This window comes from Galeopterus variegatus, unplaced genomic scaffold, assembly GCF_000696425.1.
Source record: "Galeopterus variegatus unplaced genomic scaffold, G_variegatus-3.0.2 Scaffold391, whole genome shotgun sequence".
Classification (NCBI taxonomy): domain Eukaryota; kingdom Metazoa; phylum Chordata; class Mammalia; order Dermoptera; family Cynocephalidae; genus Galeopterus; species Galeopterus variegatus.
The window spans coordinates 443,219-456,253 of record NW_007726502.1 but is presented as its reverse complement, the minus strand read 5'-3'; the positions used below and the strand labels follow the sequence as shown (position 1 = coordinate 456,253).

The window sequence follows — 13,035 nt, the reverse complement described above, 5'->3', positions numbered from 1 at the left end:
TCGCTCAGCCAGTGAGCGGGAACCGGTCTGTATGTGGGATCCGAACCCTAGGCGGGAGCGCACTGTAGCAGTGCGCCACCGGGCCGGCCCAAAAAAGATGAATCTTTCATCCATTCAGTAGATAGCTGTGCCAGCGACAACTGTAGGTGCTGGAGTATGTGAAGTTGAATGACATACTTCCATCCTGCCTTTAGGAAGTTCATAACTTATAGGCAAGAATGTCAAACTAGTTCCCAAGAGAGGCCCTGCCTTTGTCAAGGAACTGAAGACCTCACGCGAGAGCAGTTAGAAACATCTGGGCCTTGGAGCCAGGCAGACCTGGGACTGAATTATGGTTTATGCCCTTTTTTTCTTTCATCTGTAAAAAGGTGAGATGATAGTACCAACCTTAGTTGTTCTGAGGGCACTTGGCCTGGAGCCTGGCCCATAGTAAGTACTTTAAAATGGCAGCTCCTCTTGGGCCAGCCCGTGGCTCAGTCGGGAGAGTGTGGTGCTGATAACACCAAGGCCACGGGTTCGGATCCCATATAGGGATGGCCGGTTAGCTCACTGGGTGAGCATGGTGCAGACGACACCAAGTCTAAGATCCCCTTACTGGTCATCTTTAAAAAAAAAAAAAAAAAAAAAAATGGCAGCTACTTTTGGACCAGTTAACCCCCTTGAGTGGATCCTCGTGATGCAAGATATAGCAAATAAAAAAGAAACTATCTTACGTTTTATAGACCTTTTTGCCACTTTTTCTTGGTTAAGGGTTTAGAACATGATTTAATCTCATAGAGGTTTTTTCTTTCTTTGGAAAAGCTGGTGCCTGTTGGTACTATGTCTTTATCACTTGGCAGCAGGGGAGGAGGGAGGAGGCTGGATTCATGTAGCAAGCTTGGGCCCTTCGTACTGTTCTCTGCCTCCAGGTCCCCTGAAGTGTTGAAGTCAGAATTCCTTTGAGATGTCAGCCTTGACCTTGTAGTGAACTGAAATTGAAACTAACATGGTGTAGAATTACTTGAAGTGATTCAGACTCAGAATCTCTGAGAATTGCTACTATAAATAATTGATGAATGTCTGTCTTGTAACTATGGTTAAGGCATTGTCCTAAGCACTGTAGGGAATATATGGCTTCTGCCTTCAAGTGTTTGATTCCCTTTAGGTACAGTAAGGCATGTATACAGTATAAGGTAGAAACTGTATTAATAAACAACATTAGCTGTCCTTTATAGATTACTTACTATGTTTTGATGTGCTGAGCATTTTAGACACTGTCTCCTTTAAATCACATGATAATTCCATGAGGAAGGTACTGTTTTTCTTTTTTTTTCCTTTTTGTCTTTTTTTACTGACCAGCAACGGGATCGCAACCCTCGGTGTTGCGCCTGCACCACGCTCAACCAGTGAGCCGGAACCAGTCTCCACATGGGATCCGAACCCTCGGTGGGAGCGCCGCCGCGGCGCACTCTCCAGTGCGCCACTGGGCCAGCCCCTGTTTTTCTTATTTTATAGTTGAGGACACTGAGGCTCAGGGAGTCTAAGGACATATGACTGATAAGAGTTGGCACTAGAGATCCCCATCATAAAAGGGGCAGGTAAAATATCCATTCTGAGGAGGAAGAGATAGCTTCTGTTTTGTGGGGGTGGGAGATAAAGAGATCGAGGAAGTCTTTGTGAAAGGGTGGCATTTGAGTTGGGACTGAGTTGAAAGGTGGATAGGATTTGAGAGATGGAACGTAGGGAAAGTGCTTTGAGTAGGAAGAGAGGGATATGTGGGGATCGATCATCTGATTCCTTCACTCTCCTTTGTTATATTCTCTTTTCCCTTACAAGGAAGTCAGTGGGTGGGAAGATGGGTGATTACTTGTCTTTTGAATCTTGCTGTCGTGACGTATGACTTCCACATGACGCGAGTGTGACTGCTGTCAGGAAAAGTTCAACTCTAGGTTGACTGTGGAGTGTTAAGTAATCAGAAGGGAGGAGGATTAGTAGGGGTTGGCACAGTGGGAGGAGGTTTCCTGGAAGAGATGGAAATTCAGATGGATCTTTAAGAATATATAAGATTTTGAGAGGAGTGTAATAGACATTCTAGCAAGAGGAATAATAACATCAGAAATACAACCCTGAGAATTAGCCTCTTATTCCCAGAGCCTGTAAGAGTTGCTCTGTCAGGACTAGCATGATATTTTATTGGAGAGGCTGGGTAGACCGGCAGGGGCTAACTTGGAAGTTTTATGAAAGGCCAGAAGAAAGACAGTCTGTGCTATGTTCTTATCTTCCTGTCATATAGCTAAGGAACTTACAGCATCCCAGATGCTGGCTCATACTCATCTTTATTGCAAGGACAGGGTTGGGGAGCCCTGACACAGGGCATGAAGAAGATAGATACGGGCCAAACTCTGCACTGGAAATGGAGCCACTTTCAGGACAATAGCTTGTTAATTAATTTGCTCATTCATTCAGTTAGCAAATATTCAGTAAGGGCATGTCATGTGCCAGGCACCATACTTGACAGTGGTGAATAGCACAAGCATAGTCCCTGTCCCTTTCAGCTATCCGCCCACTGGTATGATCCTCTAGAGGTGTGATGTCACAGCCCTTGGCTGCCATGTTTATGTGGAGGGGTATACATTTCTTTTTCTTATGATTTCTTTAACTTTACTATTTATTTCCTTGACAGACAAAGCCACAGACCCAAGTGTGTCAGAACAGGATTGGTCAGCTATACAGAATTTCTGTGAGCAGGTGAACACTGACCCCAACGGGTAAGGTGACTTCACACACACTTGATTCTGGGGCTACCCCAGGCTGACTACAGGCCTTTGTTTCTTGAGACTGTTTTATACAGTCAGGCTTTCCTTCATTCCTTTTTCTTCCCCAATAAATAAATAATGTTACTGAGAACACTATTTTTCTAAAATTAACAAATTCAAGTGTTTTTTTTTTTTTTTTGTCTTTTGTCTTTTTTTCCGTGTCCGGCAACGGATCGCAACCCTCAGTGTTGCCCCCGTACCGGACCGGGGACCGGCAACGGGATTGCAACCCTCGGCGTTGCTCCCGCGCCTCGCTCAACCAGTGAGCGGGAACCGGTCTGTATGTGGGATCCGAACCCTCGGCGGGAGCGCCGCCGCGCTTCCCAAGCGGCGCACTATCCAGTGCGCCACTGGGCTGGCCCTCAAGTGGTTTTTTAAAAACTACACAGACCACTCCATTTGTAACTAGCAATTACTAAAATTTTATCTTTTTTTTTTTTTTTTGGCGGCTGGCCAGTATGGGGATCCAAACCTAAAATTTTATTTTATTTTATTTTATTTTTGTCCTTTCCGTGACCGGTAAGGGGATCGCAACCCTTTGGCATGGTGTCGCTCGTGGTGTGGTGTCGCTCGCACCGTGCTCAGCCAGTGAGCGCACTGGCCATCCCTATATAGGATCCGAACCCGCAGCGGGAGCGCCACTGCGCTCCCAGTGCTGCACTCTCCCGAGTGTGCTGCGGGGCCGGCCCCAAACCTAAAATTTTAAATAGTGTTATAAAACAATGATGCTGAGAACTCTCAATGTTACTGATAGGATGTAGTTAGGTTACATAATAATGTGAAAGAAATCAATGTATTATTCTGCATAATTTAAATGTACTCTTTCTTGGATTGAAAAAAAAAAGGAAAAGGGTAAGGTTTTATTGAATTCTATTTCTAATGCGTCTGGATGGGAACTGAAGAATCAAGTCAGTCGTTCAGATATTTGACCTGCGTGGTACTGAATATTCACCTACAGTATTTTGAAGTAAGCCCAAAGTTTGATCACAGTTTCTACTCCAGTGTTCAGTGAGCGTTTATCCTAACAGACAGGGTCTGTGCTGCTCAGGAGCTGCCTAACCATGGGTCTGGGCCCTCTTTGCTTGGCTTGGAGTTTTAAGGGCGAGTTGGCTGAGGGGCAGATGATTTGTCTGGGCAGAAGGAGGAATTCGGGTGCTATGGGTACGACAAGAGTGGGTGGGAGGTGGCTGCTTTCTGGGGCTAATGTGTGGGCTGTATGCCAGTCACCTTCTACCCAGCTTTGGGACACGAGCTGCTGGAGAGAGGCAACCTTACTGAACGTGCTCAGCCAGACCAGCCCAGTTAGTTTTCCCCTCTCTGCCCAGTGTCCAGGTCTTTTTGTTTTCCCTTAGCCCCACACATGCGCCCTGGCTGCTGGCCCACAAGATCCAGTCACCACAAGAGAGAGAAGCTCTTTATTCCTTGACGGTGAGTGTGGCTTGCCCCTTAGCTTAAGCTTTCTTGTCCTGATGCTACAGAGAGAGCTGAGAGGGACCTTGCCTCCGTACCAGTCCATTTCGATAGGGCGGGGAGGGCATCTGAGAGGTTCACCTTCACAGGATTTAGACAGCAGGCTGAGGGGAGTTCTGGGCTAGATTGCCCTTTCTTAGATGTGTTTCTAGAGAGCAGCATTGAGCCCACTTCAGGAGAAGGAAAGGAAGGTTTTATTTCTGTACGGGTAACGTAAGAGGGAAACATAAAAGCCAGTGAAGCTGCTGGGTGAGGCCTGTTACCAGGCGCGGGTTTGGGCCCAGTGTTGCTAGAACTTCCTGTTTTTTCCAAGAGAAACTGGAAGTCCAGATTTTTATATGAATTTTCTGACTATTTAAATGTTTGTGACTAATTCGAAATGTTGAAAACCACAGTATGGACCAGAGGAAACATGCACAGGCCCAGTTTACCTCTTCTGTGCAAGTGACTGACCTCTGGTGGAGCAGTTCTTAGGCACTGGATACCAGATTTCTGCCTCTGGGGAGAGGGTGATTCTCAGATCAGTGTCACCTGCCCAAGGGATCTCCTTAAAAGATGGAGTGACCTCAGGATGCATACACACCTCACTGAGCTATTTCCTTGGCATAAACCTGGCAGTTATTGCAAGATCAAACACTACTTTTTTTCTTTATTTAAAAACATCCCCTTTTTCCAAAACTTCAGTGTCCTCATAAGTTTGAGGAAGGGTTGCTGTGATTCCAGTCTACTAACCAGCAAGTGGTCATCAGCTTTGAGGTGAGCCCTGAGCCACTGGTTTTCCACCTTCTTATGAGAGTCCTATGTCTCTGCAGGTGCTGGAGATGTGTATGAATCACTGCGGAGAGAAGTTCCACAGTGAGGTGGCCAAGTTCCGCTTCCTGAATGAGCTCATCAAAGTGTTGTCCCCAAAGGTGAATACCTGGGGTTGGCCCTGCTCCCTGTGCTGCACCCCCTGCACCCACCCTTCAAACTCCCATTGCCCTTCTCAGACCAGAGGCAGGCCCGCACGTGGATGAACCTACCTGCCTGCCTCCACCTCCTGAGAGGAGGTCCTGCATGAAAGTCCTCTCTTGCCCCTCCATTGATAGCATTTTCAATTGGCCCCTTTAAAATAGATGTGTGACCTAGAGGAGGTGAGGAACTCCAGCATGGAGGCACAGGTTTCTGTAGTGACAGTGAGAGATGGCAGGCGGGACTTCAGCTTCCATGTCTTGCCTTTTCCTCTGCATCTGTCCTCCTGGTACCTGTCTTAGTCATGCTACTCTCAGGTAATTAGTGCTGATTGAGCCCTTACTTGCCACGTTCCAACAACAGACTTCTGACACCTACTGTGCATCCTACAATTCAATTCTGACACTATCCAGAGTTACATGTTTCCCAGACCCTACACGTTAAGGGCTCAGTCCTACCTAGCTACCCATATATCATTGGCCAGCCTTGAGTCTCAGGTGTCCTCAAGCTATTGCTTCCATACTGCCAACTACAAATTCGGGGATTCCCATGACCCTTGCTCCTCAGGTTCCATAATTCACTAGAATGACTCACAGACACAAGCAAACACTATGCGTATTATTAACATTTTATTTTAGAGGATACAAATGGAGGCGATACACAGGTCAAGGTCTTGGTAGGGGAGGAAAGGGGCATAGAGTTTCTGTGCCCTTGACGGAATCTGAGCTTACCCTCCCAGCACATTGATGTATTCACCATCCGGGAAGTTCTTTGAACTTCCTCATTTCATTTTGATCTGGGGTTTCATCACATAGGCATGATTGATCAAGTCACTGGCCTCGTGATTGAACTCAGTCTCCGTTCTTCCCTGCCCCCGGGGTGAGAGGATGGGGCTTGAAGTTCCAACCCTTTAATCACAGGGTTGGTCTTTCTGGTGTGCCTGCCTGTTCTTTGAAACTATCGAAGTGCCCACTGTAAGTCATTAGTATAAACTCAGGTGTGGTCCAAGGGGGCTTGTGAATAACAAAACACCCCTGTAACTCAGGAAATTTTAAGGGCTTTTGAAGCTCTGTGCCAGGAACTGGGAAAAAGACCAAAACTTTTTATTATTCAGACTTGGCTCTAGTCAAAAAATGAATGTCCCCAGTGGTGTAGACAAGGCTCTGACCTAGACCTCTGTATGGTAGACTTTACTTTTAGCAATTTGGGAGAAAGATACTTTAACTCAGGAAGGGATCTGGGGCTGGATGCCGATAATTTGGCCTCTAGTTGTACCTCAGCTCTTTAGTCAGCCTTGGGTAGCTCATTTATCTGGGCCTCAACAGCCATCTCTTTAGTGGAAGTGTTGATTAGACAGTCTCCTAAGTCCCTTTGAGCTCTGTAATTCTCTTTACTTTTTACTTTCAGTACTTAGGATCCTGGGCCACAGAAAAAGTTAAAGGAAGAGTCATTGAAATACTCTTTAGTTGGACAGTCTGGTTTCCAGAAGACCTCAAGATCCGAGATGCTTATCAGATGCTGAAGAAACAAGGTGTGACTCCAGTCACTTGTGTTGTATAGGCACATCTCATTTGATGGCACTTGGCAGACATTGCAGTGTTTACAGATTGAAGGTTTGTTCTGACTGCGTCAAGCAAGTCTGTCAGCGCCATCTTTTTTTTTTCTAACTTTTTTTTTTACCAGTGTTTTTAATTAAGGTATATATATATATTGTTTTTTAAGACATAGTGCTATTGTACACTTAATAGACTATGGTATGATATAAACATAACTTTTATATGCACTGGAAAACAATTTGTGTAACTTGCTTCACTGCAATATTTGCTCTATTGCAGTGGTCTGGAATTGAACCTGTAATATCTCTGAGCTATGTCTGTTTTTTATTTTTATTTTTTGCCTGCATTCCCTTTGACAATATGTAATTTCTTCTTTTTTGTATGCCTTGTAATTTTCTGTTGAAAGGTGGACATCTTGTGTAGGACAGTGGAGACTGAGGTAAATAGTCTTTATTCCTGGAAGTGGGCAGACCTTTCCTCGTGGTAGGCAGGATTTGAGGTTTGTTGTTGCTTTAGTTACCCTCCCTGTACCAGACTTCACATTCCTCTTTAGCTTGTGTTTAGGTTGGGGGCTGATTTGCTACAGTTTTTCTCAGTATTGACCCCACTGTCACCTGTAGGTCTTCCCTTTGCTCTGCACCTCAGGGCAGGCCCTTCCCCCTGCTCTTGCCTTCCCTAACAGTAGACAGCTGTTATTTGTTACTCAGTGGGCTTGGGTGGGGGTGGCAGGAAGGTCAGTCTCTGTTCTGATGAAGCCTCAGTCTTCGGCAGGCGCTGTGTCCTTGATAGGATCTATTCCTGATCCTTCCCCATGCCTAAGGAGGTCTGGGCCCAGGACCTAATTCCTGCCCTTCCCACAGGACAGAAGGGTTTTTCCCATTTTTTTCCTCCAGCCCTAAGGGCTACAAGGTTTGTTGCCCTTCCCCCAACAGTTGAAGGCTTTTGTTCCATAGAGAGAGAAGGATTTAGGTAGGTGGGGCTTCAGGCCTTCCCCATTCTCTTTGTGTGAGCCCCTGGAGAAGGTCCCAAGAAATTCTGTATTCTCTTGGTAGCACTGATGAGTAAGCAATTTTTTATCTTTTCTCAGTGGCTGGCAGGTAGGGGATTAGAACCCACTACCTTGGTGTTAAAAGGCTGTGCTTTACGCAACTGAGCTAACCGGCCAGCCCTAGCTGAGTTACCCTTAGTGATATTGCGTCTTGTGTCTCCTTGGAGGTACTGTGTTTTTTAGGTTTCAGGTTAATTGGTTGTTGCCCTGTGATCTCAGTTCTGGCGGGTTCAAGAAAGTTGTGAGTTTTCAGGTTGTCCAGTGTTTTATTGTCACTTTGGTGGTAATGCTGTTCCTGCCTTCTTGTGTACTGTTCAGAAGCTGGGAGTCTGAATTTTTTATATTGGGATCTTTAGAAGGAGGAAACTGGGTTTAGGGTTTAGAATGGACTAATTTTCCCTGTCACATGCACTTAACATTTTTACATTTTCAGGAGCTTCATCAGGGATCCTATAGTAATTTCTGGGCCTTGGGAGTTTATGTAGCTGCATTAAATGACCAGTATATTTATGCATAAGGCCCACAGACTACAGGCCTTAGGGACTGGTTCTGCTCTGACTTAGTTGGCTCTGATACTCCTTACTTTGTGTGGTTCCTTGGATTCTCCTGAGAGATGATGCAGAGCCTCTGCCATATCCTGGGTGTATCTTTTTAAGGCCATTGACAGTGTTTTATTAGCTGGGTATCAGGAACTAGGGGTTTCTGCAATTTATACTAGATCCTACCGAAGTTACTACTTACCCATGTCAGTATCTTAACTTTGTGAATTCCATGTTGTAGGAATCATAAAACAGGATCCTAAACTACCAGTGGATAAAATCTTACCCCCACCTTCTCCGTGGCCCAAGAGCTCCATCTTTGATGCTAATGAAGAAAAGTCAAAGGTAAGGAACTTCTCCCTCACCTCAGTGGCCTCCTATGTGGATTCTGATCAGACCCCTTCTCTTAGGGACTGTCCTTGAAATGCTCTCTGATAATTGAACCAAAGTGTGGGAGTTCAGCAGAGCATGTGGATGGAGGTGGGTTAGTGAGTTCTCTTCTCTGGAGCAGGCTCTTAAAGAGTGAGGTGACAAAGGTCCAGATGTGTTCTCCATGGATGGGCCAAATAATAAATGCATACTCTTTCTGCTCTCCCCACCCTTATCTTTCCTGGGTCAAAGAATGTTCAAAAGGGCCGGCCCGGTGGCGCACTGGAGAGTGCGCCATTTGGGAGCGCGGCGGCACTCCTGCCGAGGGTTCAGATCCCATGTGGAGACCAGTTCCCGCTCACTGGCTGAGCGCGGTGCGGGCGCAACACCGAGGGTTGTGATCCCGTTGCCGGTCCCCAGTACGGGCGCGACACTGAGGGTTGCGATCCCCTACCGGTCAGTAAAAAAGACAAAAAAAAAAAAAAAAAAAAGAATGTTCAAAAGGCCAACCCAAGGGGAGTATGGAGGATTGGTCATCCCGGTGTCGGTGTGGTGTGTGGTGGGGAATGGTGGAGAGGAAAGAACTGGTTGTGGTTGGCTCAGATCTTTTTCAGTGACAGTGAGCCTGGTCCTGCCCGCTTGCCTTCCACTGTGGCCTCCCAGAGGTGTTTGGTCTTCAGACATCAGTAAGCAGAAGGAGGGGAGGAGGAAGGTGGTCAAAACCCAGACCAAGATCCAGGGATAACTAGTGCGTGTAATGCCTGTGAATGGGGTGATGGCCCTTCAGCATTGGTGGTGACAGTGTTTTTGGTCATCACTATTGGTTAGTTTCAAGGTCTGGTAAGTGCAGCATCAGGAAAGCTCCATGCCGTGTACGTGTTTGATATGCTCTGCCTTTGAACTGCATCCTCTCAGCTGTGCCCTTCCCTGGGTCTAGCTGCTCAGTGACCATCAGGTCACTGTTGGCAGAATGAGCAGGTTAGTCTAGGTCTGGGGCTGCCTTTCTCTCTGGCTTCTCTCCTACTTGGTGCCTTATGTTTGCACAGATGGGAGGAGGTATGGTATGACTTCTGAGAAAAATATAATCCTGGGTCACTGGGCTCAGTATCCTTCTCACAAAGATGTGTGCCAAGCATTCTGCTAGGTGTTGGGAATAAAGTGATGAACAGGATTGCCAGGGTCTGTCCCATCACAGAGCACATGGTTGGGGCAGCCTCAGCACTATTGATCTTTGGGGTCAGATATTTCTCTGGGGGGTGGGGGGGCTGTCCTATGCACTGTAGGTTGTTCACAGTGTTCCTGACCTCTACCTACTAGATGCCAGTAGCATCTCTTCCCTAGTTATGACAACATGACCAAAAATGTGTCCAGACTTTACCAAATGTCCCCTGGGGGATATAATCGTCCCATCCCCTTCCCTGCTTTAAAACCAGTGGTCTAATGGGATGACAGTGGTACCCATCCCATAGTGTCACTGTGGCGATTTGGTAAGGTAATGCACATGAAATGCACAAGCTGTTATTGGTGTTGATACATCTGTTGCTGCTGCGGCCACTCTGGGCCAGTGGAATTAGTTTCACCTTCTCGTTCACTCTCTTCAGCTTCTGACAAGGCTTCTGAAGAGTAGCCACCCTGAGGACCTTCAGGCTGCAAACCGGCTGATCAAGAATTTGGTCAAGGAGGTGGGCATTTTTCCAGTTGATTCTGTAGAACCAGCGTTTAACCAAGGCTGAAGGACAGTGTATATGTGTAGTGCTTGAGGGTAGCGATGAGCAGTTGGCTGGGAGAAGGGACAGCCTCCTAATCCTGAATTGCGGAACAACCGGGAGCTCCCTGAAGGGCAGCATAGTCATTCTGCCATACTTTCCAGCCACTTTCGTCTGTGGTGCTCAGAGCATTTCATAGACACCAGCTTCTGTCCCAGTAACACATACTGGTGTGGGCAGAGTCCAGGTCTGGGAATCTGTTTTTCACAGGGATTGAGGTTGGTGGTACAAAGGAACAGGTCACCACACCCCAAACTGTATTATCTTCTGCCAGGGTATTTTCTTTACCCACAGAATGAGCATTTCCATTCGCTCAGTGTTCTCGTGACTTCCCTGAGCTCTCAACAGTGTATTGCCCCTCAGGCTTCATCCACAGCTTCTGCTCTCACTTCCATTCTTTTTTTCCTCCCAAAAGGAACAGGAGAAATCAGAGAAGGTGTCCAAGAGGGTCAGTGCGGTGGAGGAAGTGCGAAGCCATGTGAAGGTGCTGCAGGAGATGCTGAGCATGTACCGTGGGCCAGGGCAGGCCCTGCCAGACCAGGAGGCGTTGCAGGTAATTCTGTAGTGTAACACTAGAAACTGCATGTGTCTGTCCAAGTGGGTTTGATACGTTTTCACCTATATACATCCATGAGCCGTTATCACAGTCAAGGTAGTAAACACATCTATCACCCCCCCCAATTTTTCTCATGTCCCTTAGTTATCCCTTCTGTCCTCCTCCCCGTCCTCTCATCTCCAAGCTGATACACTTTCTGTTCTGATTAGTTTTCCATTGCCTAGACTCTTGTGTAAACGAGATGATACGTTATGTACCGCCCTCCCCCCCTTAATTTTTGTCTGACTTTTCTCACTTGGCATTATTGAGATCCATTCTCATTGTTGTATGTGTCAATAATTTATTCCTTTTTGTTGCTGAGCAGTAGTGCATTGTACTGATGTAGTGCAATATGTAGGTCCATCTGTCAATTAACATTTGGGTGGTTTCTAGCTTCAGGTGATGATGAATTAAGCTGCCATAAATCGTGTGTACAGGATTTTGTGTGAAAGTATATCTTCAGTTCTCTTGGGTAAATGCCCAGAGATTGCTAGGCCACATGCTAAGTGTATAGTTCACTTTTTAAGAAACTGTCGAACTATTTTCCAGAGCGGTTGCACCATGTTACATTCCTAACAGCAGTATATAGCAGTTACAGTTCTTCCACATCTGACGCATCCTTAGATCTTTAAAGCAATCATTACCACTATCTAATTTTAGAACATTTTAATTACCCCTAAAAGAAATCCCAAACGCATTAGCAGTTATTCCCCTTTGTCCCCTTTCCCCCGGCCCTGACAATCACTAACAAATCCACTTTCTGTCTGTATGGATTTGCCAGTTTAGACATTTCACATAAATGAAATCATACAGTATGTGGCCTTTTGTGTCTGGCTCTGTCACTTAAGGTTTTAAAGGTTCATGTTTGTTTTAGCATGTATCAGTACTTCATTCTTTTTTATGGCTAATATTTTATTATGTGGCTGTACCACATTTTGTGTATCCATTCATTAGCTGATGGGCATTTGGGTTGTTCTTACTTTTTTGCTATTATGACTGATGGCTATGAACATTCGTGTATACTTTTTTGTGTGTGAACCTAAGTATTAAATTCTCTTGGGTATGTACCTAAAAGTGAAATTGCTGGATCATCAGGTAACTTTACATTGAACATTTTGAGGAATTGCCAAACTGTTTTCCAAAGTAGCTGCACCATTTTACAATTTCAACAACTTACAAAGGTTCTGATTCTCCATATCCTGTCAACACTTGTTTACTGTCTATCTTTTTGATAATAGCCATCCTGGTGGGTGTGAAATGGTGTCTCGTTGTGGTTCTGTATTTCTCTGATGGCTTTATGTTAAGCATTCTTTCATATACTTATTGGCCACTTGCATATCCTCTTTGGGGAAATGTTCAATTTTTTGCCCATCCATTAGTTGGGTTGTCCATTTTTGAGTTATAAGAGTTCACACATTCTGGATACAGGTCCCTTATCAGGGAGTTTTCTTCCATTCTGTGGATTGTCTTTTCATCTTGATAGCGTCTTTTGAAGCATTAAAGTCTTTAATTTCAGTGAAATTCAATTTATTTTTTTTCTTTTGTTTCTGGGGTTTTTGTTGTCAAATGGAAGAAGCCACCACCTGGTGGGGACAGGTGGTAGTGGCGGCGCTGCAGTGCTGTCTGAGGCAGCTGTTCTTAGTCTGTGCTGGAGCTCTGCTCTCTACCTCCCTCTGTAGGTCTGCTTCTGTCTTCTCTGCATTCTGGCACTCTGTTTCTCTGCACAGGTGAGACAGTCTTCACATAGCTCCTTTATTGACCTGTCCTTCCATCTCACAAGATTAGCAGAAACTAACTAGTGTCTTTCCCAATTCCAAATTTCTAAGAGAAAAATCTATTTGGCCAGCTTGGCTCTATATCGCCCCATGGCTCAGTCAACTATGATTGGGATTGGACAGAGTTAGGGAGAAAACCTTGCTGACCTCAGTGGGGGGGGGGGGGGGGGG

At 45.8% G+C, this 13,035-nt stretch overlaps 1 protein-coding gene across 3 annotated transcripts in view; it reads left to right on the top strand.

Annotated features, from left to right (window-relative positions):
* GGA2 (golgi-associated, gamma adaptin ear containing, ARF binding protein 2) overlaps window positions 1-13,035 on the top strand; it is a 33,625-nt gene that overhangs the window by 4,853 nt on the left and 15,737 nt on the right. For 2 of the 3 annotated variants that reach the window (XM_008568263.1, XM_008568262.1), the window contains 8 exons: window positions 2,663-2,747; window positions 3,698-3,762; window positions 4,148-4,223; window positions 5,078-5,176; window positions 6,624-6,747; window positions 8,601-8,704; window positions 10,330-10,410; window positions 10,910-11,047. In XM_008568263.1, coding sequence (XP_008566485.1) covers window positions 5,087-5,176; window positions 6,624-6,747; window positions 8,601-8,704; window positions 10,330-10,410; window positions 10,910-11,047 — 537 coding nt within the window. In that variant the 5' untranslated portion in view covers window positions 2,663-2,747; window positions 3,698-3,762; window positions 4,148-4,223; window positions 5,078-5,086. Of the gene's footprint in view, window positions 1-1,584; window positions 2,748-3,697; window positions 3,763-4,147; window positions 4,224-5,077; window positions 5,177-6,623; window positions 6,748-8,600; window positions 8,705-10,329; window positions 10,411-10,909; window positions 11,048-13,035 lie in introns of those variants that run through there. The other variant, XM_008568261.1, reaches the window with a different exon arrangement.